This window comes from Lynx canadensis, chromosome A2 (assembly GCF_007474595.2).
Source record: "Lynx canadensis isolate LIC74 chromosome A2, mLynCan4.pri.v2, whole genome shotgun sequence".
In the NCBI taxonomy this organism is placed as follows: Eukaryota; Metazoa; Chordata; class Mammalia; order Carnivora; family Felidae; genus Lynx; species Lynx canadensis.
The window spans coordinates 147,737,571-147,765,195 of record NC_044304.2 but is presented as its reverse complement, the minus strand read 5'-3'; the positions used below and the strand labels follow the sequence as shown (position 1 = coordinate 147,765,195).

The 27,625-nt window shown below is 52.8% G+C and overlaps 1 protein-coding gene across 1 annotated transcript in view; it reads left to right on the top strand.

The window, feature by feature from the left end:
• PLXNA4 (plexin A4) overlaps nucleotides 1–27,625 on the top strand; it is a 438,400-nt gene that overhangs the window by 355,167 nt on the left and 55,608 nt on the right. The window contains exons 10-17 of the mRNA XM_030308459.1: nucleotides 1,500–1,700; nucleotides 8,930–9,026; nucleotides 9,443–9,633; nucleotides 13,486–13,637; nucleotides 17,783–17,900; nucleotides 23,247–23,383; nucleotides 24,560–24,724; nucleotides 27,521–27,614. Of these exons, the coding sequence (XP_030164319.1) occupies nucleotides 1,500–1,700; nucleotides 8,930–9,026; nucleotides 9,443–9,633; nucleotides 13,486–13,637; nucleotides 17,783–17,900; nucleotides 23,247–23,383; nucleotides 24,560–24,724; nucleotides 27,521–27,614 (1,155 nt within the window). The remainder of the gene's footprint in view (nucleotides 1–1,499; nucleotides 1,701–8,929; nucleotides 9,027–9,442; nucleotides 9,634–13,485; nucleotides 13,638–17,782; nucleotides 17,901–23,246; nucleotides 23,384–24,559; nucleotides 24,725–27,520; nucleotides 27,615–27,625) is intronic.

Here is a 27,625-nt window from a genome sequence, read left to right as displayed (position 1 = left end):
AACTCTTTTGGGTATATATCCAGAAGTGGGATTGCCTGCTCTTCTGCTTCTCTCCTACCTGCCTTTTAAAATAAAGGTATGGGCAGCCTGAAGGAGAGAGGGGGTTAGTTTCATGGGCCTGGGACACTTGCTCCTCTCTGGTCAGGCTCCATGGTAATCAAGAAGGACAGAGGTGAGACCACCCCAAATCATGGAATCAGGACTGGTAAGAGCTGAATGGGTGCTTGGAGCCCATCGGATCGAGAGATAAGGAAGTTGAGTCTCCAAGTGGGGATGTGATGTATTCAGGGTTCCATAGCCGTCCAGAAGCTCAGGAGGCACTAGAGTGTGGGTCTTCTCCCTCCTAGCTTTCAGTGACAGAAGGGGTTCATGTTTGCCTTCAGACCCAGGAGGGACAGCTGCCAGTTGCCTGATTGCCTGCAACCCCTCCAGTCTGCTGTTCTGCCTCAACCTCCTTTCTGCCTCAGTCTGCTGAGGAGGAGTGCTGGGGTCAGGAGCCAGCAGCCTCTGCTGAGGGCAGCATCCTCAGGAAGGATGTGTATACCGTGCTTTGAAGCCATCTGTCTCAGCATGCCCCGAACAGTGCCACAGCAGTAGTCTGGGGGATGGTCTGTCTGGGGGACCCAGGCCCTGCTTGTGTCCTCACTCCTGCCCATGCCGATCAGGCCTGGCATACTGACTCTCTTCTATTCGGCTCCTCAGAATCCAGCCACACGCCAGCCCCCACCTCTGCAAAGAGGACAGAACACCCACACTCCGTATTTGACCCATTCCCTGCCTCCCAGCCCTTCCTGGACAGAGCTGATTGCCTCAGGGAAAAGGGCCCAGTCATTTCCTCCCTCCCCCCAAGGCCCAACGGACCCCACTCAGCCTGAGGAATGAGTGTGTTCATTGCTAGCATCCCAGGGGTTCTCCCTGTGTATCTTCTCTGAGGGGCATTTCCTTGGGGTCAGGCCAACCTCGGAGGGATCTTAAAAGGCCTCTGGGCCTCATTCCAGAACATTCCCAATTGCCAAACTCAGCCATGTATGGAAGACCCTCCTGGCCACCCCCCTGCTGTGGTCCAGACTCACATTCCAGAGCTGGGGCCCACAGCTCACTTGTGGAGGGTCTCTCTGTCCCAACTCTTGGCAGCCTAGGACTGAAGCCCGAAGTGCGACCCGGGACACCCAGCGGCTGAGTGTGTCTCCGCTAGGGTCAGAGGGGTGCTGGGAAGAGGCAACCAGGAGTGTCAGAGTCTGGAGGGCATTAAATTGAAAACTGAAGAGAGCAGGAGACAACCTCAGTGAGAAGTGGCCTCCCGGAGGTGACTGTAGAGTCTGGGATTTCTCGGACCATTCCCTCCCACACAGAGGCTGAGGATGGGCCCCAGTGCCTTGAACCTTCTGTGGGTGTGTCCGAGGGAGGGTGGAACAGGGCAAACATCGGGGCTGTGTCCGGAGAGACCCCTGCACCTTTGGCTTCCCACTCCCCAGCCTGAGCTGTGCTGTCTGTTCCAGGACTGCCCCCAGCTGCTGCGAGTGGACAAGATCCTGGTACCCGTGGAGGTGATCAAGCCAATCACTCTCAAGGCCAAGAACCTTCCCCAGCCACAGTCTGGGCAGCGCGGGTATGAATGCATCCTCAACATCCAGGGCAGCGAGCAGAGGGTGCCCGCCCTACGCTTCAACAGCTCCAGCGTGCAGTGCCAGAACACCTCTGTGAGTGCCCCTAGCCCTGCCACTCCCGGGCCGCCTGAGCCCCCCTCGTGCACCCCCAAATCAGCTCAGCTCTGCAGGGCTTCCCCAAACACCCACAAAATGAGCTCCCTGCCTCACTGCTTCCCCCACCCTTGCTTGCCCGGCCCAGCCTCTTATGCCCACCCCAGCAGAGTGCTAGGCTCTGAGGTCTGTCTGCCCATGGTTATGGTAAAGAGGGTCCTCTGTCAAAGGCAGGGGCCGCGGTGGCAGGGGATTATGGACCAGCCATGGGGCTGCTGAGTGCTGTCCGTGGGCAGAGAGAGGTGTTTGCACGGTGTGTTCAGCTCCGGGAACATCCGTGTCCATCCTCCTTCCAGAGACCAGCTCTGGAGTCCCTGGGCCCTGTCTTCCCACCGGGGCTGACCCGAGGGCCCCATCTGAGCCGGCAGAGGCCCACTGCTCCCTTCGTATCTGCACAGAGGCCATTTCCCAGCAAGACAGACCAAACACCTGCAAAGGGAGCAGTGGAACAGGATGGAGCTAGCCAGGGGTTGCTGCTTCGATCAGCACAAACCTGCCCGGGGCTTAGAACATCCACATCAAGCCCATGCCTGACCAAAGACAGGTCAGCAGCCCCTGCACCACCTTTCCTGCGTGGCTGCTCCCCTGCCGACCGTGTGGTCTCCCCAGCCACTGCTCTGTTCTCTCTCTCATCCTCTTTCTGGGCCACCTCTATGCACCCAGACCGCTCAGAGACAAACATTAGGCTTATAGACTCATAACATGTTCAAACTGTAGGAAACCTTAATATTCTTCCTCACCGTGCGAATGAAAACCTGGAGGCCCAGAAGCAAGGGCAGGTCTAGATTCATGGGGCTGAAACTTACACAATCTGGGGGACCCTCTTTTATGAATAAAATGTAATAAATACAAAATTTGATATATAGGCAGACCTGAGAAGGGGCTGAAGTTGCATGCGCCTCAGGGTAACCCACCCTGGCCCAGAAAAAGATCGAAATGTCTAAGGTCACATGGCTAGGGAAGGGTGGGGCTGGGCCTGGATTCAGGGTCTCCTCCTGTGTCACACTGCCTCCCATTCATCCTTCATGTTGCTGCGGGGTGCTTATATGTGGTGACTGTATTTAGGGATGTGATATGGGACCAAGAGAGTCCTGAACAAAGCAGCTCACGGAAAAACTCTAAGCGTAAGTGGAGGTCAGAGAGGCCCACATGCTTGCCCAAGGTCGCTCAGCATTACAGGGATTGAACTGGCAATTAATGTCCCAACCCCTGAAACCCCAGATGTGTCCCCACAGCTCCCACAGGTACATCTCCCTCCTGTCCTGGTGGCCAGGCTGTTTGGCAGATTTCTGCAGCATTCCAGATTAAACCCACAAGCAAATGGGATATTAAACACCTCCGGTTTCCTCATAAATCCTGAAGCCAACCAGACCAGCCCCAAGGGTTTGGCTCAAGTGATTCTCCCCTAAATAAGCAAGTTCCTGTGGGAAGAAAAAGCCTGAGTTCCACATGTGAGTCAGCAGAAGGCAGATAGGGGTTTAAACGACGTAGAAAAGTCTGTTTCATCAGAGACACTGCCCCAGGGAACCTGGCCCAAGAGGGAGGACAGAGTCTGTGGCCTCTGACGATGGAGAGCCCTTGTTCCCCAGACACAAGACTGGGCCTCATGGCCCCGGGCTTCATCTGGCTCAGTTAAACAGACGAGGGCACCCCATATAGCAGCCTGAGTTCATCCTATAAACTCCTTGGTCAGAACTCAGTGCCTCGGGACCCACTGCCTTTCTACCAATGGCCCTCAGCACTCCTGAGCCAGGCCTGACTCACTGAACGAGCCCCCTAGGGGTCACATTGCCCTGACTGTGGGGGCAAAGTTGGAGCCTCCTGAGAACACAGAATGGAGCCCAGCATCCCTGACAGGTGGGGTGGGTCCCTCGTCTGGGGTGCCTCCGCAGGGTGCCTCTCCCGACATCCTGGTCAGTACCATAGGGACAAGGGGGAGGTGCTGCTGGACATCTGCTTGTCTGACGTTGAATCCTGGGGATTGACAAAATCTGCTGGTCACACACAGCTCCTTACTTGGGGATTTCACGATCTGGAAGCCTGATGCCCCTGGACACAGCGGTCAAATCTGCTTTCAGCCCTGAGAGGCCCCAGGCCCCCCATAGGGGTCTTGCCCAGCTGGCTGGCTTCCTGAGTGCAGGGGCTCAGGCAAGTTCAGATCCACTTCCAGGAGACTTCTTGTATCAGCAGGACCACAGTAGAAACATGTGGAGGGGCTGGAGGCCTGCGGCCCCAGGCTCTGACCACCAACAAGAGGACATGATTCCCAGGCTCCCTGCACATCCCCCCGCCGTCCCTGCAGGACCCTGAACTCTGGCCCTTGGAGCTAGGAATCTGTCTGAGGTCTCCCACTTGCTATGGGCTGGTTTACAGTATCTTACTAAGGTTGCTGCTCCCAAAACAGCTCAGCCTCTCTTATTTCAACACCCTCATGAGGAAGGTGATGGGGAAGTTTGTTTCTGTACCATTTTAAAGTCTTAGAATGTGAGGAGACAGGAGGTATACCCCACAAAGGGTAGATTCCAGGAAAAGTTCCCTGTATCTACCAGAACCTGCTGGAATATCATGCACTTCAGGAGGGCTCAGCCCTGGCTCTTCCCAGGAGCCTCTCTTTTTCAAGGATCTCAGTTTAAATGCTGTTCTTGGCCAGGATACCACTTGCCATCAAGTGACGTCCTTAAAAAACTTTGGGGTCATAATCAGCCGCAAGCCTCTGTTACCATAGTTATAGAGGACAACATATTACCAGAGCAGGAATAGACTTGAGAGGGTGTCTGCTTGTGATCTGTAACAGAGGGGAATCTCTGCAGCCCAGAGAGGGCATGTGACCAGCCCCAGGTCACACAGCAAGTAAATAGCAAATTCAGAAAGTCAACCCAGCTTCGTAACACACACCCCCACCAATCAAAGGTTGGGCAAAAAATAGCAACTGAGCGCTTTATACCCAGCCTTGGTGCTATCCTTGGGAACAAGGTCTGATGTGCCTCAGACAGGACTGTGGGAGGAGTTTTGTTGTTTCACTTCTTCAATACCTGAGCTTTCTGGAATGGAGGGGGGCCACTGGAGAAATCCAACAAAACCCCCGAGTTTGTGATGACAGAGGAAGAGGGGTGACAGAGATCTCAGAGGAAAGCAGAGAAGGAAAAGAGACACAGGAAAACTCCACATGGGTGGGATACTAGGCTGGGTGGGCAGGCAGTTCGTCTCCAGGCCACATTTTGGGGACAGGCCCTGGGCCATCGCTGGAGCCCTCGGTGCGGGGCGGGGGGGGGGGGCAGCAGTGGCTGTAGGAGGAAAACAGGGCAGCTCACAGGCAGCAATTGGAGGGAGGAACAACTGTGGGTATTCTTGGCCTCCTTTAGACCAAGGCTCCAGGGAAATGACAAGTGCTTCTAATAATAGTGCCCAGTCCCCGCCTCTCAGGCACCAGCAATCACAGGAGCAAGGGGGCCGCAGGGGGCAGCCAGCTCCATCCCCCCCCCAGCCTCCACCAACCCACAGCAGCGGCCCATCTCCTCTCCGTGTCCCAGTTTACTAGGTGCAGAACAAGGATGGGGAGGTAACTTGGCCCCCTCCCTGCTTTACTGGAACACAGCTGGGAAGGGGTCTGCTGAGCCATCGGGGGTCCTGGGGATGGTCTCGGAGGATACACAAGCTTCTTCCGTTGTTCAGATCTGTCCGCCTGAATGGTAGAATTTTCCAGCACAACATCTCAGAGCTCAGAACAGGGAATGGTTAGTGGAAAGAATGTCCAAATTAAATAGGTCTTGTCTTTGCTTGACAAGGTAGAGGCTCACCCTTTCCCGAGGTAATGAACAACATCATCCCCTAGCTGGGCTGTGATGTGCCAGACCTTGATTGAGACACTTAACCTCCTGGCCCCTGAGAGCCTGAAACATTCTCCCCTTAGTTCTGGGTTTTGTGCAGATTAACTGCCCGCTGATTGCGGAGAGCTATATAAATGCTAAATGAAGCAGAGGTGGGGGTTCCTGGGGGATGGGAGCCAGTGGTCCAGGCTCCCCAGCTGTCGGCCCCCTCCTGCTGCAGGACGCAGGTCATGGGGAAAAAACCTCCAGGAATGACAGTGACCTCCCTCTAGAGGGAGGAGGTGGTGGGGAGCACCAGGGGTTAATGGCTTCTATAATATTTCATAGTCAAGATCCCAGGAATGGGCGATAAAAAGATAAAGCAATGCCAAGCATATTTGATCCTTGAAGTCTTGTATTTTCAATTTTCCTTGAAAATTAAATGCGTGCAAACACACACATGCACTCCAAAACACAGAAGCATGCTCGTGTGCGTTCATCCCATATGTACCAAGAGTCTGGTGCATAAACACTCAATAAATGCCTGCTATTATTACTTCACATAAACACAAACACAGGGAACACGAGCATATTTTTGGACGGCATCCCCAAATGTATATGCGTAGACTAAACACACAGTCATATTTGAGTGCTCATTCCTTGTGACAGGCACTGTGCTCAGCGCATTGGATGGTTATCTTGAACCCTCAAAAGAGTCCTGTTGGGTCTGCACTGTTCATAATTCCCACGTCACAGATGGGGAAACTGAGACTTACATCATTTGCTCACATTCACACAGGCGGTCACTGCGGAACCCCTCTGTTGCGGTATGTGCCCGTATGTGTGTGCATGCGTGTGTGAATACGCAGGTAACATAGATTTGTGCTGTGAGCTCTTCTCAAGTCAGCTGCATGTGAATACGTGTGTGCACACAAACACACATGCATACGTATGCAGAATCTCTGGGGGATTTCCGGGCCTTTCTGAGAGAGGCCTGAAGGTTCTATTGATCTTTGGTTGATGGGGGCCCCTGGTCACCACCTGCTGCTTCCACATTGAATCCTGGCCAGACCCAGGCCTGAGAAGCAGGAGCCAGGCTTGGATCCTGACTTAGGCACCACCAGCATCCCTCCTGGAGGTAGAGGCAGAACAGCCTCAAGCCAGCCCTTAGCACCTTCCCTTAGCAGTCTTCCTGCACTGGGGCCTTGGAGGAGGGAGATGGAAACAGGGATGGGAAGGAGAGGAAGTGGAGCTTGGCTAGGGGAGGGAGTGGGAGGGAGATCTGGAAAAGTCTGTCCCTCTCCCCTTCCCTCCCTCCTCTCCCCCGGCCTGTCTCTTGCTCCTGCAACATCTCTCCACCCTCAGGCCGCTGTCCCCTGCTTCTAGCAGACCACAGGGAGTGTGAGTGGTGAGTCTCTAACTCCCCGAAGTACTGGAGTCACAGAGTTGCCTGTTTGAAATGCATTCCCATCTTCCAATCCAGCAGGTGTAGGGAGAGGCCCTGGGACCCGTGGTTAGGCCCCCTGAGTGATTCTGAAGACTGTGGCCCACAGACCACCCTGAGAACCACCAGTCTAGAGAGGAAGAGGTTTTGTGAGAAAGCTCAGGATGCCTTAGAAGGACTCAGTCTGACCCAGAAGCAAAGAACATCATCTCTGGGGAGTTGATCAACTGCACTACAGGGCAAAGGGCTTATGAGTCACCAGCTGAGCTGAGCGATCATGAAAGTCCCTGTGGTTGTTTCTTCAGGGCTGGGGAGCTTTGCTTTATTCTACGGCTTGAGCCCAGACCCTGGTGTCGCGGGTCACAAGGGAGATTCTATGAGAGAGTGGATGGTACAGAGCAAACCACCACCACTGTGGGGCAAACACTGAATGTGGCTCCCTGGTCTGGGCACGTGTCTCCAGGGAGTTAGTGAAAAATTTGGGAGTGCTAGGGTAGAGCCTGAAGAAGGCTAGACAACCATCCCACTGATGTTGTGTATGAGGATAGTGTCATGACGTATTCACACTGGAGGACATTCTCAGCAATAACTCAGGAATTTAGGGCGATTTCCCAGGTTAGGACTGTAACATCTCCTCTAGAAGCCTCTATGGATAGGCTCCAGAGGCAGAGGCACCATCTCAAGCCCTGAGACCCTCCACAGGCTGTGCGTTCCCAAGGTTCCGTAGCCTCTTAGTGAGAAGCTAGCAGCTCGCTTACTCTGGGGAGGGGGCACCAGCTACCTCCATAATATCCATCAACACCCCCACGCCCCAGCCCCTCCAAACTGCAACTGAGTTGAAAGAGCCTTTGGCTCTGCAAACATCACTTCCGGCCAGGTCTCTTGGACTGAACCCCTCTAGCAAATTGCCAGCTCCCAGCCCCTCCTCTGCAGAAAACCTGTCTCTGTTCCATTCCTCCATTCACCCCCTGTGGAGGGCAGAGTCTGGTGGAATGATGAGAAAATCACCAGGTACAGATTGGAAATGCTGCCCTGGGCAGGGTCTGATTCCCTGCCACCTACCTCCTTCTCTGGGGATTGAGAAGTGTCTGCTGTCAGAAGGCAGATGTGGGGGGGGCTGGCACTCCCTGTTCCCTCCCTGCCCTGCCCCAGCACTCAGTCCCAAGGATGAGACCCAGCCAGGTGGGGCACTGACTCCGAAGAGAGCTGGGCAGGGACCCTGTCCAGGCCTAGAGGTAGCTCCCGCATGGGCAGCCACAGAGCTGGGGCCTGGCCTCTCTGAGCCAGTGCATGCCTTTGGAGTCTTGACCCAAATTCCCAGGTTTGGTCCCTAGGGTGTCCACAGGATTTCCCACCTCACCTCTAAGCCACAACCAGCTCTCTTGACTCCTAACCTCCATCAGCTCAGCCCCTGAAGAGTACGGCCCCTTCATTTCTAGTGCCTGCACCCACTACCCCTGCCTGGAAATTGATCAGCCCTCTCTAGGTCTTTGATAAAGCACCCACCCCCTCTGACCTTGTCCTAGGAATTAACATTCCCAAGTTGAATCAAGGGCCTGGTGGGGCCTAATGACAAGGTTCCCCTGGACAGTGAGGGAGGAAGATGGGAAGCGACAGCTGGTGTGAGCCAGCGTCCGTGGAAGAGGGTTGGGTAGCTCTGCTCTAATCTGCTCGGTGAATCCATATTCCAAATGGGTGTCCCATCCAGGCCTGGCCCCTCCCCTGCCTTAGTATCCTGCCCCCCTCCGCCCTACCCTGTTCCCCGAACCATGCTTCCCCACACATGCCCTCAAACACAGGCACAGTCACAGCAGGTCCTTAGCCCCAAGCACCTCGTGGACTCCAGGCCAAAGAGCTAGCTCTCCCTAGAAATTTCTGTAACCCAACTTTTTTCTTTCCTACCCCCAACCTGCCTGCAGTATTCCTATGAAGGGATGGAGATCAACAATCTGCCTGTGGAGTTGACAGTTGTGTGGAACGGACACTTCAACATCGACAACCCAGCTCAGAACAAAGGTGTGGAAGGTGGACCCCAGCGGCAGGGAGATAGGGCAGAGGGAGGGGGAGGCCCTGCATTCGAGGGCACACATTATTCCATCCCTGCCCCAGTGGTGACCCTCTCCCTCTGGCTCGGAGCCTGCCCTCTATGCCTGTGCACTGCTCCGTGACCTCTCGGGTGCAGGGCCACCATGGGCAGGGGTCCTGGGTGTGGCGGAGTGAGCAGGACTGGCCACAAGAGCCCTGATGATTCTGGAGGGAGACCCACTTCTGATTAAGTTTCGCTGCCTGGGGCCCAAGTTCTCTTTTGCTCTTCTCTGTGTCAGAATGGCTAAAGGGACACGGCTGCTTGGGTCTCATCATCCGAGGCTGGGACTGCACTCCTTGTCCACAGTCCCATCCCCTCCCGCTTCCCCTCTGCCCTTTGCCCGCAGTTCACCTCTATAAGTGCGGAGCCATGCGGGAGAGCTGTGGGCTGTGCCTGAAGGCGGACCCGGACTTCCAGTGCGGCTGGTGCCAGAGTCAGGGCCAGTGCACCCTGAGGCAGCACTGCCCCGTTCACGAGAGCCCGTGGTTGGAGCTGTCGGGCGCAAACAGCAGGTGCACCAACCCCCGCATCACAGAGGTAAGCCATGGTCCTCTGGGCCGCTCTGGGTGGCCGAGCCGTGCCCTGCCATGGCCTGGGGCCCCACCAGCCATGCCCCGCCGTCGTGTCAGCCACCCCAGTGATTACCAGGGCAGGCTGGGGGCATCCTCGTTTTCCTGCCCGGCTTCTGCAGAAGCTGTGGGTTTGGTCCAGGGGTGTCTCCCTTATCAAGGAAGGTTGAACACAGAGAAGGGCTCCACTGTCCTGTTGGAGTCTCCATGTTAACAGTATCAAAAATGACTCTAAGTCCTGGCCACTCTCCCTTTGTCTCTCAGAATCTGGGTGATGAGGCTGTTAAGCTCCATCGGGGACAACCTCACCGATCATTCAGCCATGAGCAGAGGGTGCATGGGGTTCCAGGGCACAGAGCCCAGCCCTCGGGAGGTGGAGAAGGTGGAAACGGTGAGACCTTGGGACTCACTCAAAGCAAGACCTAAGCCGGTAGATGGCAGAAATGGATTTGGAGCACAGTTCAGGGGACATAGGCCATGGAGCAAAGACCAGTGAGAGGCAGGGAAGAGCTAAACGTGCCGAGAACAGGGCTTGAATCCCAGCTCTGCCAGCCAGTTGCTGGGTATCCCGGGGCTAATTTATCACTACCTTCGTGCCTCAGCTTCCTCACATGTGCAAGGGGTGTAAGGTTCCATCTCACAGAGGAGTCACAAGGATTGTCTGAGATCCGAACCATGCAAAATGCTGGCTCTGTGCCCAGCCCACAGGGGTCTCACCATCCTCCTCCTTGTCCATCATCAACGTTGTTAAAGCTGTTGCCATCCATGTCTACACCGAGGGGTTCACTGCCCCTGGGGTTTATTTAGGCCACTGGTGTCTTCATCTCCCCACTCTCCACTCCTGGCAGAGAGACCCCTCAGGCATCACCTCCCACCGTGTTCCCCTGGTACAGTAAAGAAGGGGCGTGCATGTCTCAATAGCGCGACCCTCTGGGCCTCTAGCACAGCGTTTGTACATTATAGGTACTCAACGCCCCCTTGCTCTAGTGGCTGCTGATTTTAATAACAAAGCAGAGAGGGGCAGAGAAAAACACAGGAAAGGGAGTTCTGTCTCGCCTACATACATAGTAAGGATAGACAGGTATGTGGCTCTGTGCAGAGTTTCACAAACACACACGTATCCAATAGCCTGACCGTGGCAGTTACCATAATAGGCCAGATGTTGGTGTGGTCCTTCACAGTTTGCGAAGCAGTTTCCTGTCCCTTGCTTTGTCCGTGCTCACAGCGACCCCCCCACATGGTTCCTGGGGCTACCACCACACAGTACCGCAGACGGAGGGGCTTCAGAGACAGAAATTTGCTATCTCTCAGTTCTGGAGGCTGGAAGTTGAGACCCAGATGTGGGCAGGACCGGTCCTTCGGAGGGCTGTGCGGGAGGACCTGCCCCAGCCTCTCTCCTGGCTTTTCTCCCTGAATTTTTCTCATTGTCTTTCTGCGTGTCTCTGTCCAAATTCCCTCTTCATATGGGGACACCCACCAGTCATGCTGGATTAGAACCCACCCTAATGACCTCATTTCAACTTGATTACCTCTAGAAAGACCTTTTCTCCGAATAAGGCCACGTTTGGAGGTACTGAGCATTTGGACTTCCACAGGTGGATTTGGAGAGGACACATTTCAAGTTATAATGCTTGCCAAAGCCAGGGTTATCAGCCCCCTTTCCCAGATACAAAGAGTAATGCCCAGAGATGCTAATGCCCTCACACCAAAGCATAAATCAAACGGTCCCTGAATCCCTGGTCTCTGGATTCCTAGATTAGCGCTCTCTCTCACCACAAAGGCAAGGCACCCATAGAGATACTCCCTCACCCCTCCACTCACAAGCTGTGCACACCTACAAGGGATGGAGAAAGGCAGGTAGGGAGCTTGACCTTTGCGAGTGCACAACCTCTTCCAGCATAGTGGCCCCACGGTGGTGGCCCTATGTATGTGCCCCCCCCCCTTCAGTCCCTTTGTCCTCCGCGTTCCTGGTTTTCCAGACACGGGGAGTCTCCCTCAGACTCTACTTCAGTCTCCTGCATGGGTAGGAATCTCAACAGCAGTTCTCGAGTTGAGGCAAAACACATGCATTTAACCTGGGGAAGGAGGGCACCTGAGCCCTACGTGCCCCAGTCCCCCTCCTTTACAACTTCCCCCACCCGCAGAGCCTTTAACGCAGAACCACCCCCGGGGGCCGCCACACGTGACTGCTAACCGTGTGTCTGCAGCAAACAGTACGACTTGCTTCCTTCTTGGCCTGAGACCAAGAAAATCACAGGGAGGAGATGGCAAATTAAACAAATCTCCCTGTGACGGAGGCTATTTACTGGCTCCATACTGGCGTCAGCCCTCCAGGGAGCCCGGGGAACCAAGGACTGGGCCAGAGATAAAGCTCCTTTTTCAGGACAACACGCCAGGGCTGGAATATCATGAAGCCACTCCTGCCAGGTGCCAGTAGGGCTTTGGGGACTGGCTGGACAGGCATTTGAGAACATACCCTCCGCCTTCCAGCCCTCCCTATATCTGCCCGCCTCCCTCTCACAGAAACGGCCCCTGCCTCCGAGGGATCTGTCTTTCCACTACAGTGGGGACATGCATTTGAAAACCCTCGCACTCACGTGCACACTCACTCGTGCACATGTGCACACATGGGTAAGAAGCAGGAAATATCTTAACTCGTAGGTGAACAGACTTCCCCCGCAAAGCCGCCCCTCCAGCCTGGTTTCTCTCACCCTCCTCCAGGGTGGAGCCGCCAGTTGTGGCCCTTGGGGGTGGAGAGAGTAGGAAACATTAAGAGGTGGGCCGTCTGGGCTCCTTCAGTTGCGATCCCATTGGTGTTGGCCAATATCCAGTTGCTGGTGTTCAGAGACACCAGGAATGGGAAATGTGCCCTTCTCTGGTCTTTCAAATGCCAGGAGAGGCTGGCACAGAATGTCTTCTGCCACTAGGGTCACTGCTGCGGGATGTCATAATTAGATCGCATGAACTGTATGGGGCACCTACCTCAAAGCAGGCCCTTGGTTGTTGGTTCCCAGCATCTCAATCATGGGTTTTTAACACCAATGGTGACATCTTGGAAGGAAAAGCCAGTCATTTTGGCCAGTATATGAGGGTAAAGTCTAAATTAATCCCATCTCTGGTAGAAACCAAGCCAGACAATGAAGGCAAAGGGCTTGTGACAAATGCTCTTCTAAATCCAGGAAGATGCTTGGGTAGTTGTGGTTTTCAGCCCAATGACAACTTGAGAGATAAATATAGTGCCATCACTGAGAAGTCCATGGGAAGTAAGACACCATCCCTGAGCTCAGAGACACAGGATCTGAAGGATGAGGAATCAGACACCAGTGACTGTTACCATGACAGTGGTACATGTCAGTGGAGAGAGAGGGGACAACTGCTTATGGGGAAGTGACATTTGAGAAGGATCTTGAAAACTTGGTGGTTTGCCATAGCGTGGAGGGCGGTGGGCATCAAGAGGGTTGTTCATTTTCCTTCAGAATGAAACAACACAAGCAAATGCCGGGAGGCTTTATTCCGTGATTTTCTATGAATCACCCGAGAACGGTGTATATCATGTTCCATCCCCTCATCTCTTCCCCAAAATAGGAAGGTGAATGAGGGGATTTGAACACTGTTCCTAATACCACAGCCAAACACGGACTTCTCTACCCGAAGTTCCTGCCATTAAGCGTCCCAGACCTGGGTGCCCTCGTGGACAGGGGCCCAACTCGGGGAATGGGGCAGAGATGGGGAAGAGCCAGAAGCCTCTCCTTGCCCCACCAGCAAGTGGGTAATGGCTCTCTCTCGGTGCCTGTCAAATTACCGCGCTTCCTCCCTTCAGATAATCCCAGTCACGGGTCCTCGGGAAGGGGGCACCAAGGTCACCATCCGAGGGGAGAACCTGGGTCTGGAATTCCGGGACATCGCCTCCCATGTGAAGGTGGCCGGTGTGGAGTGCAGCCCTTTAGTGGATGGCTACATCCCTGCAGAACAGTAAGTGGAAGCCACACGAGACGGCTCTCTCTTGTTGTTGACCCCCCTTCCCTGGCCAACAATTGACAGCCAATGGCAAAAGGTGCTAGAGACCCTTGGGGTGGGGGGAGTAGAATGCCCCTAATATTCTAGTGTACTTCCCACCCCTGAACTAGCTAGCTACCATATTGGCAAGTGTAGAAAGGGGAGGGGGACATGGGGCTGGGAGGGAAGAGAAAAGTGATCACTACCTCCTTGGGGTGTGACTGTGGGTAGTGGTGAGACAAAGCAAAATGAAACTCTGCAAGAGAAGTGTGAGTTCAGTTCCCGACCCCCTGCAGTCCCTAACTCCCCACTCATGTCCTCCAATTATGAAAGGAGCTAAACCTCTGGTCCTTTCTGTGGAGACTGAAAATGAAACCCCACACCCACTCTCTGGCCTGTGGGAATTTTGGATTGTTTTTTCCTCTATGCAGTTTGCTGGTGCCTGGAGTGGGTCATTCCATGATTGACCTTTACCTCCCAATCCACCTGTTAGAGGACGTTTGTGAGTCAGGTATCATTGCCTTGGAAATAAGTAAGCACAGTTCTCCAGCCCAGCAGACTCTCCCATGAAATGTTTACCAGCACGATAGAATCTATCTTCTATACCATCTTGCTGCCCCTCCCAGAGTGACACCTTACCACCTGTCCTGTGTGCGTGAGTTACTGACTCTTTGCAGGTCTCCCATGGGTATGTCAGTGCGGTTTACCTGTCAGCTTGCTGGTCTTGCACAGGTTTCGTGATTCTGGAACCATTAGTACCACCATCGTCACTTCCTCCTGATATCCCTCCAGATCTTCCTAAAGCGCTCTTAGTAGATGCTATGATAGAAGGATCTATTCTTGATAGGACTCACCTCATGGCCCGTCACTGCTTACTTGCCCAAAGATCTTTCTGTGGCTCTTTCAACTTTCTGAGTCCTTCCTAGAACAAAACCAAAAGCAAGCTGCTACTGATGTATTGTGATTTGGGGAACTTTAAAATGCCCTACTCTGGACCTGCAAAGCCAGACAGAAAATATATTACTATAAAGTCACATGATTGAAATCTTGTGGTACTAGTTAGATCAGTGGAATAAGATAGAACACCCAGGAAAAGAATCCTGATACATAAAAAGTCAGCGATGTGATAAAGGTGACATTTCAAATCAGCAAGGGAAGCAAAGATCATTCAATAAGTGGTCCTCATTAACTCCCTGAAAAAAATATACGCCAGACTCTTATTTCACATTATACGCCAAAATAAATTCCAGATGGATTAATGAATTAAGTGACAAAAATAAATCTGTGGAATGACTAGAAGAAAATGCAGGTGAGAATTTATTTGATTTCAAATAAGGGAAGTATAACAGTGCTAAGCATAACAGCAAAAGAAAAAAATTATAAAGAAAAAGATCAGGGGATTGGAGTATATCAAACTTAAAATTTGTTCATCAAAAATCAAAGAAAAATATGAATGATAAACTGGGACTATTGTTATAACCAATTAGAGTTAATACATGCTTTTTCTTAACATACAAAGAGGTTCCATAAAAAAAAAAAAAAGTAAATATCAGAAAATGAGCAAAGAGCATGACTGTGCAATTCACAAAGTAGGCAAAGAACCAAAAGCCATATAAAAAAGTTAAAATCATTAGTAATCAATGCAATGAAAATTAAAATAATGGGGAACAATTTTTAAAAATCAATGTCCAGTGCAGATGAGAAGCAGGAGAAATAACATATTCATACATTCATATTGAGAATGTAAATTGGGACAAATTTTGTGGAAAGAAATTTAGAAGTGTGGATTGAAAGTCTTCAGTCTGGTCATAATATTTCTAGAACTTTACTTAAATAACCAGAATGCACAAATATTTATTTGCAAGAATACTTATTTTGGCCTTATTTTTAACAGTGGAAATTTGGAAGCAATTTGTGTATTTTAAAATAGGGAATTAATCAATCCCATCAATTATTGTACATGCACAGGCAGGTAACTATATAGCCATGAAATCTAATATTACAGAAGAATCATGACCAGGTGTATACTCAAGGTGTATTAGTGAGAACATCATTTACCAAGCAGACTAGAGTTTCTAATTAATTCTATAAAAGATAAAGAAGACTGAAAACATGTACATCAAAATGCTGACAGCAGATACTTCTGGATGGTTGAAATGGGGTGGGAGGAGGTATATGTACGGCAAGTGTTTTCATATACTTTCTATCTTTTCTTTACACTGGACGTGTGCCAGGTATGCTATCTGGACAGAAAGGCTTATCTTTTTACTGGACTCTCACCCAGAAGTTCTTTTTAAGACAGACACAGAACCTGGAAGCCACAAAGTAAAAGAAGGAGCAGTTTTTACCACAGATACTTTTAAATGTTAGTGGAGCAAAAGACATTACAAACAAAGTTGAAAGACAGATGACAGGCTAAGAGAGAATAATTGCAATACTTACTACAGACAAAAGTTAATACTGCTCATTCAGAAGCTCCCACAAAAAGACAATCCATTAGCAATATAAGGAGACAGCTTCAGACAAATCAAAGGAAAGGCTATCTAAGATTTTTTACAGCCACACACACATGCTTGAAACTATCTACATGACTGGTAATCAGGGAAATAACAATGAAAACAAAAAGGAGATCTTTTTTCCCTATTACATTGGAAAAACTGTCAAAGGATTGATAATATCTAGCTTTGGAAAAAGAGTGAAAGAATCTCCCTCTGTTGCTTTTGACAGAAGTGCAAATTGGTAACAACCCTTTTGGACCATTATTTTCTTCTATCAAACATTAAATGCCTAAACAACGACCCCGCAAGCTCCCTCCCCAGAGATTTATTCTAATAAATGTGCAATGCTTCGGGACGTATGTGTAAAAAGTTGGTTCATTTTGCAGGGTTATGTGGAGTAGGAGAAAAATCAGGATAAGTTAAATGTACATCAGGAGGAGGATAGTTAAATAAATAATGGTGCAGCCATAGTATGAAGTGCAATGAAGCTGTCAGGAAGAATACAGGAGGGCTGTGCCTGACACGAGGCAAATCCACGCTGTGTCTCTGAGTAGCACAAGATGAGCTTGGAACGGTGGAGAGCCATGTTTCACTTTTATTTTAAAAATCCTGTGTGTGTTTATATTTGTATGTTTGTATATAATTGTTCATGTGTATGTACATAACACTAATGTTTATGTGTGTGTGTGATATCACACATTATACACACACACACACACACGTGTGTGTGTATATTTGCAAATATATATATTCGGGCAAGTTGCCTAACTTTTTCTGTGCCTCAGTTTCTTCATTTGTAAAATAGAGATCTTAATTATATATTGATCTTGTGTGTGTGTGTGTGTGTGTGTGTGTATGCACACACACACTATGTGTGTTTGCATAGGTCTAGAGAAAGGTCTATGAGGATATATACATATACACCAAGCTGTTATGAGAGATTAGGAGTGAAAAAGGGACATTTAATTTTACTGTCGCACTTCTGTTTTTGAGGGGTATGAACAAATTTTGTAATTAAAACAATGAGCATTTTTAAAAGGGACAAATGTGTGACTCTCCTCCATCCTTCCCCCTCCCCCCAAGCACGAGTCTCTCCATCCAGCCAAGTGGCCAGCTGGCACCGAGGGGGCAGAAAATACTCCACTGAGGCAGTCCATGCAGTGGGAATGAAGTGCCCCTGTGTGAGGGTCTGAAAATTTTAATTAAGTCTGCTCCAGGGTCCCTGTCTGACATGCTGTGGGCCCTTGGGAAGGTCACTACCTCTCTGGGCCACACCAGCGGTGTTCCCTGTGCTATTTGGCTGAAACATTTCCCACCCTCTGATTCACAATTCAGTGGACAATTCCTGAACGAGGGAGTGGGTGTCTAGGGTCAGGACACAGGGACCCTCCCCTAGGCTCCTCACTTTCCAAGGGTCTCCAAGGAGACCCCTGTAGGTTGTATTTCCTCATTTCCTGAGAACCAAAAGGGAGCCTCGCAAGGAAGAATCGGGTGTCTTTCCCCTCCTCCTCCCCTGCCCACCCCTGAGATCCTACTGCAGAGAAAAGGCCTGGGTAGGTATGGGGCCCAGGGGTCACATCTGGGAGTCCTGTGACCACAGGGTCTGTCCTCTCCTCTCTGCAGGATCGTGTGTGAGATGGGGGAGGCCAAGCCGAGCCAGCACGCAGGCTTCGTGGAGATCTGTGTGGCCGTGTGTCGGCCCGAGTTCATGGCCCGGTCCTCACAACTCTATTACTTCATGGTGAGTCCCATCCGTCGGTGACCTGACCAACACAGGCTACAGACCTCGTGACCATGGTTGTTGCCCGGCTAGACCTCTGTGGGCAGACTCCAGGCTGCTTGTGGGAGTCTGTCTGGCAGTGTGAGAGCACAGCCCTCTAAATCTGAAAGGCTGGGTCCCAATCCAAACCTGCGGTGGCTGGCCCGGCCCCAGGGGAGCTGCTGTGGCTCCCAGGCCCAGGGCCCCCAGCTGGCCCAGTGGCAGCGTGGCCAGGCTGGGGTTTGAGCCCTGGCTCTGCTGCCTACTCGCTGGGCAAACTTGGATGAGTTCTTTAACCTTCCTGTGCCTCAGTGTCTTCATTTCTAAAACGGGGGTGATAATACTTACATCTACCCCATGGTATTGTTGTGAAAATTACACAAAATGGCTGTGTCACCTCTCTCATTTCTTGTACGGGTTCTGTGGCAGCCGGTGTTTCTACTATGGCCTGCCCTCTCCTTGTACACAGGCACCTGTCATTTCTATCCCAGAACCCACATTCATTCTGCCTTCCCCCCTCACCAGCACCCCTTCCCATGACCTCCTTAACCCCACCCCAACCCCCACCTCACCAGCACCCCTTCCCATGACCTCCTTAATCCCACCCCAACCCCCACCTCACCAGCACCCCATCTCATGACCTTCTTAACCCAACCCCCACCTCACCAGCACCCCATCTCATGACCTTCTTTACCCAACCCCCACCTCACCAGCACCCCATCTCATGACCTTCTTAACCCAACCCCTACCTCACCAGCACCCCATCTCATGACCTTCTTTACCCAACCCCCACCTCACCAGCACCCTGTCCCATGACCTCCTTAACTCCACCTCAACCCCCACCTCACCAGCACCCCATCTCATGACCTTCTTTACCCAACCCCCACCTCACCAGCACCCCTTCCCATGACCTCCTTAACCCAACCCCCACCTCACCAGCACCCCATCTCATGACCTTCTTAACCCAACCCCCACCTCACCAGCACCCCATCTCATGACCTTCTTTACCCAACCCCCACTTCACCAACACCCCGTCCCGTGACCTCCTTAACCCCACCCCAATCCCCACCTCACCTGCACCCCTACCCCACCTTCCTTTCCCAGGGCTTGTCTCCAGACCTCACCCTGACCTCCACATCCCCTCCAGCCAGGACCCTCCCTGGCCCTGCAGAGGCGGCCCCTGGTGAGGGGCTCTGCGGGCTTGGGGCTCGGGACCTCTCAGCCTTGTCATGTCCGGCAGGTGTGCGGGAGGCATGGGCATCTCTGTTGCCTCTCACGCTGCCTCATTTTCAAAGTTTTGCCATCCAGTTGATTCTCGGGTTAATGACAGCCGTGATGGGGTAGTTTCCTCATTATTCTAAGCTGCTTTTGGAAGCTGGAAGCCTGAAGTGATGGATGGGCATCAAATGCTCCAGAACAGTCCAGGAGAGCCCACTTTCCACCCTCCGCCCCTTCCTCCCTCCTCTTTCATCTGCCTCCCTCCCCCTCCTCCTTCTTTCTCCCTTCAGCTGACAACTCTTTAGCACCACCTGGCAGGATCCTTCTCATGAAATTGTTTGATAAATATTTGCTTAATTGGTTGGATTTCATAATTTAATTCGGTGGCCCCGGCTTGTGGGGGTTACAGTGATGACCCAGACCGGGCACAGCCCATCCCTCGGGGGCCTGAGGTCTAGAAGGAGAGGTATGGCGTACGTGCAGATGGGAATGGAGACGTGTGCATCAGACGCCCCTCCAGCCGGCGCCCGCGCTCTCTGCTCCCCCTCTACTCCTGAAAACCTCCCCTCCTTCTAAACACAGTTGGCTCTCACTGCACACGCAGGAGCTCACGTAGAAGAACACGCATGTGTAATGGATGGGTTTAATGGATGCGTAGGTTTACCTGGCTCTTTAGGATCTGTACCCCCACCTTCTTCTGAAAGGATTTGAGGAAGTTGCCAAGGGAAACCCAACACACGTGAAGGCAATCAGCGATAAATGTGTGTGTGTGTGTGTGTGTGTGTGTGTGTATGGAGAGAGGGCATCTATACCGTACGTTATCTGTATGTATATACCCAGAAGTTGTTAATCCAGCAGAGTCGAGATACTGAGAGGGAGACTCAGACAACTGAGGCAGAGACGGAGACAGCGCTCCCCAAGTGTTTAGAGGTGTGGCATGGATGCCAAACTTGGGCACAAAATCCAGCTCGGAAATTACCTGGCCAAAGCAAGCGCTGGTCAGCCAGTCACCTGCCCTGCAGTTTGTTTTATGTATTGTTTATTTTTTAGAGGGAGAGAGAAAGAGAGGGCGCAAGTGAGCGAGGGGCAGAGAGAGAGAAGGAGAGAGAGAGACAGAGAGGGGGAGAGAATCCTCAATCCTCCAAGCCCTGCTTGTGAGCCACTCCACACCTTCTCCGAATACCCAGCCCACAGCACCCATGGAAACTGGCTTACTGGGGATTCCATGGCATCTGCCTGCATGACACTCCGTGTTGCCTCTTGGAGCCCCTGCTCCCTCTGTCAGACCAGTAAGTCTTTGGAGATGAATCCCCGACTGTTTATTTCTTTGTTAGCCCCCATGGTGCTTAGACAGTTCTAAACCTTCCTACATGTTGGACTCTCCCAAGGAGCTTCAAACAAAATGCTCCAGAGCCCCCCTGAGCTAAATCACACACTACAGGTGGGGCACAAAACTCTCCGGGAGATTCCAACTCAGCCCAGCCTGAGGGCCACTGGCCTAGGAGAAACAATATTTGTAGAACAGCTGCTGTGTGCCCGTTGATATCCGGTTCCAGGCTTAATTCTTACAAGGAGCCTATGTTGTAAACATTCAAAAGCCCCTTCGGCTCTCAGGTAAGGTCAGTCTTGCCTGCATGACAGTTTCTGCCCCAGAGCAGGATGTGGTTAGATGCAGGGCATCAAGGTGAGGCTTCATGGAAGAAACTGGATGGAAAGGCAGGATAGGATGTTCCGTGTGGATCTCGAGTAGTGGGAAGCTGTTCCCGGCATAAGATAGGAGTGCACCTGAAGATGGGAAAAGAAGGGAGGGAGAAGGAAGGGGGTCGATGGCAAGGGAAGAGGTTGGGACAGAAAGAGAAGTCAGTAAACAAAAGAGCCGTTGCCACAAGGCAAGAATGCACCGGCCCAGTGGGGCCCTGGGACTTGGCGGTTTGTGAGGGGCTGTGCCGATGCCACGTGTCCGCTGGGGAAGATGTTCAGGGAGGGGAATGATGCTGGGGAGCTCGGTCTCCTCCCCCGTCCCTCCTGTGCATTTAAGGGCCCAGTCATCGAGGCTACCCCCAGAACTCCTCAGGGTCCAGGGAGGGAATGAGGGGCAGAGGTTCCCATGAGTCTCAACTGAGAGGTGGGAAGAGACAGAGTGACCCTCTCTCCAGCATCTCGGAGCCCTCATAGCCTCCCCACACAGCTAGGCAGCTTGCAGGTGGCCCTACTTGGGCCCCACAGAGAAGCCCGTGACTCCTCTGGGGTCCTGGGACAGCTCAGGAACCCCTTCCCAGGGGTCCTCCGGAGACATGGGGCACGCGGGGGAGCCTCTTCTTCAGGGATGCCTCTCAGGACCTGGGGCATGCTGGGGAGCCCCCTTCTCTGTGCTGAGATTGGGAGTAAGGTTTGAGTCTGATTCAGTTTCCCTCCACAGATCAGGCCAGACTCTGATGTGTGGGTTTATTCACCCAAAAGCCAAAACCCGACCGCCAAGGCCAAGGGAACAGCATCCTTGGTCTCGTCACCCGTTCCGTCCCTAGAGATCTCCACGGAGGGAATCTTTCCCTTCCCTACCTCCATCCAGGAGCCAAGTGAAGGGGTGGCAAGTAATACAGAATTTGATTTCCCGTGCAAACCCGCCGTGAAATATTTATGAAGCATGGCTTGAATAATTAATAGTTTCTCACAACTTTAAAACATGTCTCGGTATCATCCACTCCTCACCCCCGCCCCCAGCCCGCCACTGCAGAGCCAACAAGGATTACTCCCTTCCACCCCTTCTAGAACCCCACCCACAGGCTGCCAGAGAGCCTCTTCTTCCCACGTTGCTGCCACCCCCATCTGTCTTAACCTGCCTGTTTTTTTTTACTTTATCTCCAGGCCCCCCCTTGCCTCGCACAGACAGCGCCCCCTTTCCCTTCCAGACAGTGGGACAAAGGCACCGTGTGGGGGAGGTGACTGCAAGTTACAGAACCGGAAAACCGGCAGGCCCCTTTGAGATAACTATGTTTTGACCCAGCTCCCTGATTTTGTGATCAGAGAGGTTACATGGTTTGTCCGGAGTCCCACAGCATGATCTGGGCAGAGCTGTTCTCCACTCTTTCCACAGCCTCACCCCACCTGTGTCCCAGTCTCCATTTGAGCCAGCAGCAGCTCCAGAATGAGGGGTTCCCTAGCATTGTGGGTGCCAGGGGCTCGAGATCTGCAGGGACCCGGTGGGCAGATGGGCCCCACGTGTGGGGCGGACACTGGGCGGTGGGCAAGTGTCCCCGCGGGCCCCCCCCCCAGCCCCCCGCATACCTGCCAGCCTCACTGGGGCTTCTCCCCTCCTCCCGAGGTGTTAGTGAGGCCTCTCCCGGGGAGGTCGCCTGCGGGCTGGGAGCCCAGTAGGTTCAACTTTTGGTGCAGAATTCTTTAAGGGGCAGGGGAGAGCGAAATCTTCATTTAAATGCAGATACGGGCTTCTCACCTGGGACTGAGGAAAGTTTTTTTCCATTAAAATGCTAATGAAAGAGCAGAGCACAACTCCAAATCCTCAGCTCACAGGTGCCCCCTCCCCATCCTCACCCCACCCCTGACCCTTCTTCACTCCTCCCCCTGGGTTTCCCTGGGGCCCTCACCACCCATCGCTCAGGCCTCTGAGCGTTTGGACAGCTCTCTTAACAGGCCCGTGGAAGGAACAGGTCACCTTCCCAGAAGCACCCGAGACTGGAGAGGTGGTGGAGAACCAGAGCTCTGGAGTCAGATCTCAGATGTGCCACTTGTTAGCTGTGTGACCTCGGGAACTTTACTTAACGTCTCTGATTTTTTTTCTGTAAAATAGGTAATAATACCCACCTTGTAGAGTTGACTGAGCAAATAAATTATATAGAGATGGATGAAGATATAAAGCGTGCCAGTTAAAACGTCAGCACATAGCAGCTGTTACTACTGTTATGAATATAGAGGTGTAAGCTCTCAGGGTCCAGAACGTCGCTTTCCCACACAAGCGTAATAAAATCTTCATGGGCTCTTTGGGAGGCCACCGTTACTGAGGATTCCAGAAGGCAGCTCCGGGGAGCGGGGTGCTGCCTCTCTTCAGACCCTGCCCCAGTTGTGTCTCAGGCCAGATCCTTTCCTGCACAGACGCTGACTCTCTCGGACCTGAAGCCCAAACGGGGGCCCATGTCGGGGGGCACCCAAGTGACCATCACGGGCACCAACCTGAACGCGGGCAGCAATGTGGTGGTGATGTTCGGGAAGCAGCCTTGCCTCTTCCACAGGTAACTCAGCTCAAGGCAGGCCTCAGGGGCCCGCAGCCCAGTGGGTGGGGCCGGTGGGGCAGCCTCAGGGCAGCAGACGACCAGGGCTAACCTCCTAGAAGTGCCTTCTCTTCCCTGAGAAAGTGGCCTTTCTCTTTGAGGGAGGATTTGATGGGCCGAACTGGCTGTGGATGTTTTTGCCTCAGTCTGGAGAACTGCCAGGCACCCCATTCATGCTGCTGCCCACCATTTAGCCTTTGTGCCCCTATACCAACCGCTGTGCAGAACCCTCGGGTTCCGCAGGACTCCCTGGGGAATCTAGAGCCCCTGCCTGCAGGCTAGCCTCTCTCCAGCGGCTGCAGAGCCCGCCAGGCCTGCCGAAATCTGCTAGGGGCCCCTACCCCAGCTGGCTGAGGTTCAACCTCCAAGGGCAGCCGACTTTCTCCCCCACTGATTCCACCATCCAGGCCCAAAAGGGCACACCTTCTGTAAGCCAGGAGCCTGGGGTATAGGAGGGAGGTGGGAGGTTCGTCTGATGCAGGACTCAGATTTGGTGGGGACGTGACATTCTGCAGGAGAGGTTTTCCTGGGACAGAACTCTGCTGAGGGCTGTGACAGATCTGAAGTCAGGCCAGTGATCAAGAAAAAACTGTTCTGACACTTGCTAAAATGGTAAGGAAGAGTTCACTCAGGATTATTGCAATAGGCGCCAAGAGTATCACAAGGGGGAAGGAAAGAAATCAGGTTTGACTCCAAATACGGCAAAGACATGGGGGGATTTATAGCCAAGCAGCATAGTGAGGGGGTCAGTGATGGCAAGTTACTAAGATGAATAGGAATAGGGAGATTCTTGCTAAACGGACTTAACAGGATTCTTGCCCAAGGCAGCCCAGGGTACTCAGGTATCAACTGGAGGGGGGTCGGGAGGTTTGACTTAGCAGGATTCTTGCTAAAAATGGGGCTTGACAGGCCCAGGACAGGGCCCAAGGATAAGGCCTTGTTGAAAAGAGGGCTCAGAGGAACCTGTCTACCGTTGGGTCAAGTCTTTGCAGTAGTGCCTGGAGCTTTATATCTGAGGCAGCGCTGACTTATTGCCTCTGAGGAGCCTGACGAACAGGGAGGGGTGGGAGGGCCCTGACCTGGACCCCTGTCCCCATCAACACCCGGAGCCCAGCTCCATGTCTGCCCTCCCTGCAGACGCTCTCCGTCCTACATCGTCTGCAACACCACATCCTCAGATGAGGTGCTAGAAATGAAGGTGATGGTGCAAGTGGACAAGGCCAGCATCCACCAGGACCTGTTCTTCCAGTATGTGGAGGACCCCACCATCGTGCGGATCGAGCCAGAGTGGAGCATAGTCAGGTAGGGGCAGCCCTGACCTCAATTTTCCTTCCTCAACTCTCAAGAGCCAAGGACAGTTCTGGGGCCCAGTTCTGCTTTGAGGACTGATGAGTCGGGGTTGACTCAGAGCACCCCCCAAATCAGACCTTCCTCCCAGGGCGCCCTCCTTCCACCGAGAGCACCTCTGAATGGGACCCGGCCCCTGAGGCCAAGCTCTGACCGGCAAGAGCCCGTGACCCCTAATCTGAGCATTGGTGGGTACACCCAGAGGAAATGATCCCGTCATAGTGACTGCTGAGGGGGTGCCAGTCCTCTTCCCCGGAACCTCCCTTCTGGCAAATATGGGCGATAATTCCAATCCTGCTGAGGGATGCAGGAGAAAGAGATCAGATCCAACTTCTTCTTGGCCTGCTCTTGAACAAAAACGTGCCCCGACCACCAGGGTGCAATTCAGATGTCTGTCCTCTGGGCTTCTGTAGCATCCTGCCATTCCTCTGTCCTGCTCTGTCATGACCCCGAGTTGTCTGCTTGCTTCGACCTTCCCTCTATTGCAAACTCCTCAAGGGCAGGGAGTAGATCTTGTTCCCTGCTCTTTTCCCGGGGGCCCAAAGCAAGTGTAGAGAGCACATGTCCTAGGAGGGAGCCAGGTATGTGCTGTTACAGCAACACCCTCTAAGGCCACCTCTCACGCAGCCATTCGCAAGCTGACTTGTACCAGCTGCGTAACTTCCCGGCCTCCCCTCTGGAGAGATTCCCAGGGGGCTTTGGAAACTCCAGGATCCCTAGGGACCCTCCCAGTCCCCGCTTGGTGGGGCTGTGGAGTGTGGCATCTCCCTTCAGGGAGGGAGCGCTGTTCCAGTCCCTGGGGGATACATTGTAATGGGAAGGCGATGCTAAGGGCATCCTGACACCAAGGGCCCTGCTGACCTTTGGGAAACTGCTGGGTCAGGGGCTGAGGTGGAATGGAACAGGCCTTGGGGTCAGAAGGAGTGGGCCCAGCCCAGCTCTGCTTCTAACCAGCCAAAATAACCAATCACCTTAAAGGTTACTTGACTTCTCTGGGCTCATGGTTTCTCCTCCATCAGCTCCCTCCTGGGGCACTGGGAGGGGTAAGCAGAACGCATACGCACAGTGCAGTGCCTGGCCCAGCTCTCTCCCACTGCCCCTCACCCAGTCCTTAGCCCTCCGCACCGTGGGCTTCAGTTCTAGAGGACATCTGGCATCAGGGAAAGGGGGAACGCATAGAGATGTGGTCTCCCTGGCTGAAGCGGGGGTCAAGGACAAGTCCAGTACAGAGAACAATCTTTTAAACTGGGGTTGAGCAACCTCCAACCTGGGGGCCAGATCTGGCCATCTGCCTCCTTTTATAAATAAAGTTTTATTGGAACACAGCCATGCTCATTCATATATGTTTTGTCTGTAGCTGCTTTCTCAACACAACAGCAGAGATGAGTAATTGCAACAGACCATATGGCCTGGGAAGCCTAAAATATTTACTCTCTGGCCCTTTCCAGAAAAGTTTGCCACCCCCCGCCTTACAGCCACGAAAGGCAGCCTTTGCTGAGATCAGATGTGGTTGTCCTCAGCAGTTACCTCCTAAGACCCAAACTTTATAAGCTTTAGCTGTGATTTTAAAGTAGATGAATATGAGACACAAAGAGGGGGGAAATAGTCTGTAGAAAGCTATTCTGGGATTTGCCCCCCGAGGCCCCGGGAATCTAGGAAGTTGGTGTAGCCCTTTGCCTAGACAAACTCTACATCTCCCTAAGGAATTCACAGTCTGGGTTAATTCAGCTCTCCCTCATGTCATTGTCACAGAAGTAGAGGTGTTGTCCTTCCTGGCGCTCAGTAGTGGACCCTGTGTCACGTTCATAACAAGAGGGAGGTTGGAGGTTTGGGGCCTGCCAGCCGGCCCTAGAGTTTTTGCTGCAGTGAACAAATTCTCCGATGGGGTGGGGCTCTGCAGAGTGAGGCTTCAGACTGCTCCCAAGAGTCTGGGCTACTAAGGATCAGTGATGGGGGGCGGGTCCGTTGGTAAACGCGTGTTGAATTGGTGATGGAGAAGATTGGGAGATGGCCAGATAGCAGAATCCCTTTGCGGAACACCGCCATGGGCAGAAGAGCCTGTCTGGGTTTTACAGGAATCTCCCAGCATGCATGTGCATGTGTGTGTAGGCGCATGCTTGTGTGTGTGTGTGCACGTGTTGGGGGGGAGGGAGAGGGAGCGGGAGGGGCAGGTGGAGGGCGAGAGGAAGCCAGGGAATAACTGGGAGTGCAGAGATGAGCAGATGCATAGAGAGGTAGAAATGAATGTGGGTGACAGAGATTCTTTATTCGCCAAGCTTGTAACTGTTGCGGATGAAATTGTAGTAATTTCTGGGGAGGAGACAGTGCTCAGATCCTGGAGGGTCTGGTGGGGGGCGTCTTGGAGCAAGGCTCTCATTAGGCCAAGGCTAGTGTGAAAATCTCCCTGAGATCGGTGAGGGCTGGGGCAGACACACCAGGGGCTGCGGAGAAACATCTGGCTCCAGTCAGGAGGCTTCAGAGCCTCCACGGGTGTCCAAGCTCTCGATGAGCCCAGTGCTGGACAGCCGCAGACATCTGGGTATCACTGTCGTCCCCTTGGCTGCTGAGAGCTCATCCTTATCATTATTCAGTCAGTTTGTCATCATTGTCCCCGTGAACATTATCACGCCTCCTGGCTATCATTGTCTTTAATGTCAGAGCTCAGCCTGATTGATCATCATCATCATCTTCAAGTGCCTTTGCTATTCCTATCCCCGTGTTGACACGCCTCCTCCTTTCTTCCCCGGGCAGTGGAAACACACCCATCGCCGTATGGGGGACTCACCTGGACCTCATACAGAATCCCCAGATCCGTGCCAAGCATGGAGGGAAGGAGCACATCAATGTGAGTCCAGG